Source organism: Haliaeetus leucocephalus, unplaced genomic scaffold (genome assembly GCF_000737465.1).
Source record: "Haliaeetus leucocephalus isolate CR32 unplaced genomic scaffold, Haliaeetus_leucocephalus-4.0 Scaffold517, whole genome shotgun sequence".
NCBI lineage: Eukaryota > Metazoa > Chordata > Aves > Accipitriformes > Accipitridae > Haliaeetus > Haliaeetus leucocephalus.
In genome coordinates, this window is record NW_010972953.1 from 5,092,711 (window position 1) to 5,094,162 (window position 1,452).

Consider the following 1,452-nt stretch of genomic DNA (forward strand, 5'->3'; position numbering starts at 1 on the left):
GGGGGGGAGGCAGGGTGGGTGCTGGGTCCTGGGAGCGGGGACACCTCCCTGCACACGCGGTCCCCTCGCCAGGGCAAACGGCTCTTGGAAATCGTCCCAAGGGACCCCCCCCAGCATCACCTGGGGAGAAGAGACCCAGGGAAGGGCGGGGGGGGCTGCAGCAGAGCGGATGCACAGAGGAGCTGGGGGGTGTCACCAAACCACCACCCTCAATGCATGCAAATCCCCCTGGATCCCCCCACATCCCCAAATACGAGCAGGGGGACTTTGGGGAGACACTGGCTCAGCAGCAGCAAACAGCCCCCCCAGGCCCATCCTGTATCCCCCCAGTACCTGCTCCCAGGCCGGGCTGTCCCACAGGGTCCCCCCCAGCACGTCCCGCATGGCACCCAGGTCCCTGTGCTGGCTCAGCGTGGCTCCAACAGCAGCTCCCTGGGGAGCACACCCCACTTTGCGGGGAAGGGTTGGGCACCTCGGCTACGTTCCCACCTGAGGGGGCCGGCGGGAGAGGCGCCGGGGGCTGTTTTCCGCCCCCCCAGGGAGCCAGGTTGGTCCCAAGCTCCTGTGGGAATCTCTTCCCTCCCTCCCTTCCCCAAGCAGGTTTTCCCCAGCGAACGCGCCTCCATCCCCAGCCCCGCGCCCCCGGATCTGCCCCCGAGCTGCCGGCACCCCAACGGTTAACGCCGAGCGCATGGGAAACACCTGCCCCGGATCAGACCCCATGCATCTGCCAGCACAATTTGGGACGAGGAGAGGGGCATCATCCTGGCCCCCCTTCTGCTGGCACCCAGACCCTTGCTTCTCCAGACGCTGATGGCTGCGGGCACCCATGTGTTCCCATCGTGGGTGGGGCGGGGGGCCAGCTGCACCCCATCTGCCCAAGCAATGGGGAAACTGAGGCACAGAAGCAACCCACGGTGGGTCCTGGTGTTCCCAGCCACCTCCAACCCCCCCCCCAGGGCCACAGCTACCAAGGAGGTCTCCCCTCCCCATGCACAGGAACAGGGGGACCCCTGCTCCCCCATGTGCAGTTTGGGGCAGCGGAGAAGCTCGGTGGGCTCGGGCAGGGACAGGACCCCGTGGTGCTGGGACACACCAGCAAGGGACAATGGACAAGGGGGTCCCTCCTGTGTCCCAGCTGCCGCCCCCCCATGCCAAGCTGGGCAGGATTAGGCACACGACAGCTGAGCGGGGCACGGCGAGGGGCTCCCAGCACCCTGCCAGGGCTGGGGGGGTTGGGATGAACCAGAGCAGATGGGGGAGGGACAGGGACCAAACCCCAAGACACCCCCCTCCAGGGCACAGCAGGACCCCCCACACACCTCTCACCACCCCCCAGCCACTGCTTCCCACCATGTGGGGACACACCAGTTACACCCCAATATGATGCTGGGAGTGGGAAAGGAGGCTCGACCCTGCCCTGGGCGAGGGCAGGAGCTTGCTGGGGGGGTG

At 67.4% G+C, this 1,452-nt stretch overlaps 1 protein-coding gene across 1 annotated transcript in view; it reads right to left on the bottom strand.

Annotated features, from left to right (window-relative positions):
- Positions 1 to 384, bottom strand: part of E2F2 (E2F transcription factor 2) — a 3,261-nt gene extending 2,877 nt beyond the window's left edge. The window contains exon 1 of the mRNA XM_010576193.1: positions 334 to 384. Coding sequence (XP_010574495.1) covers positions 334 to 384 — 51 coding nt within the window. The remainder of the gene's footprint in view (positions 1 to 333) is intronic.
- Between the last annotated feature and the right edge of the window lie 1,068 nt (positions 385 to 1,452).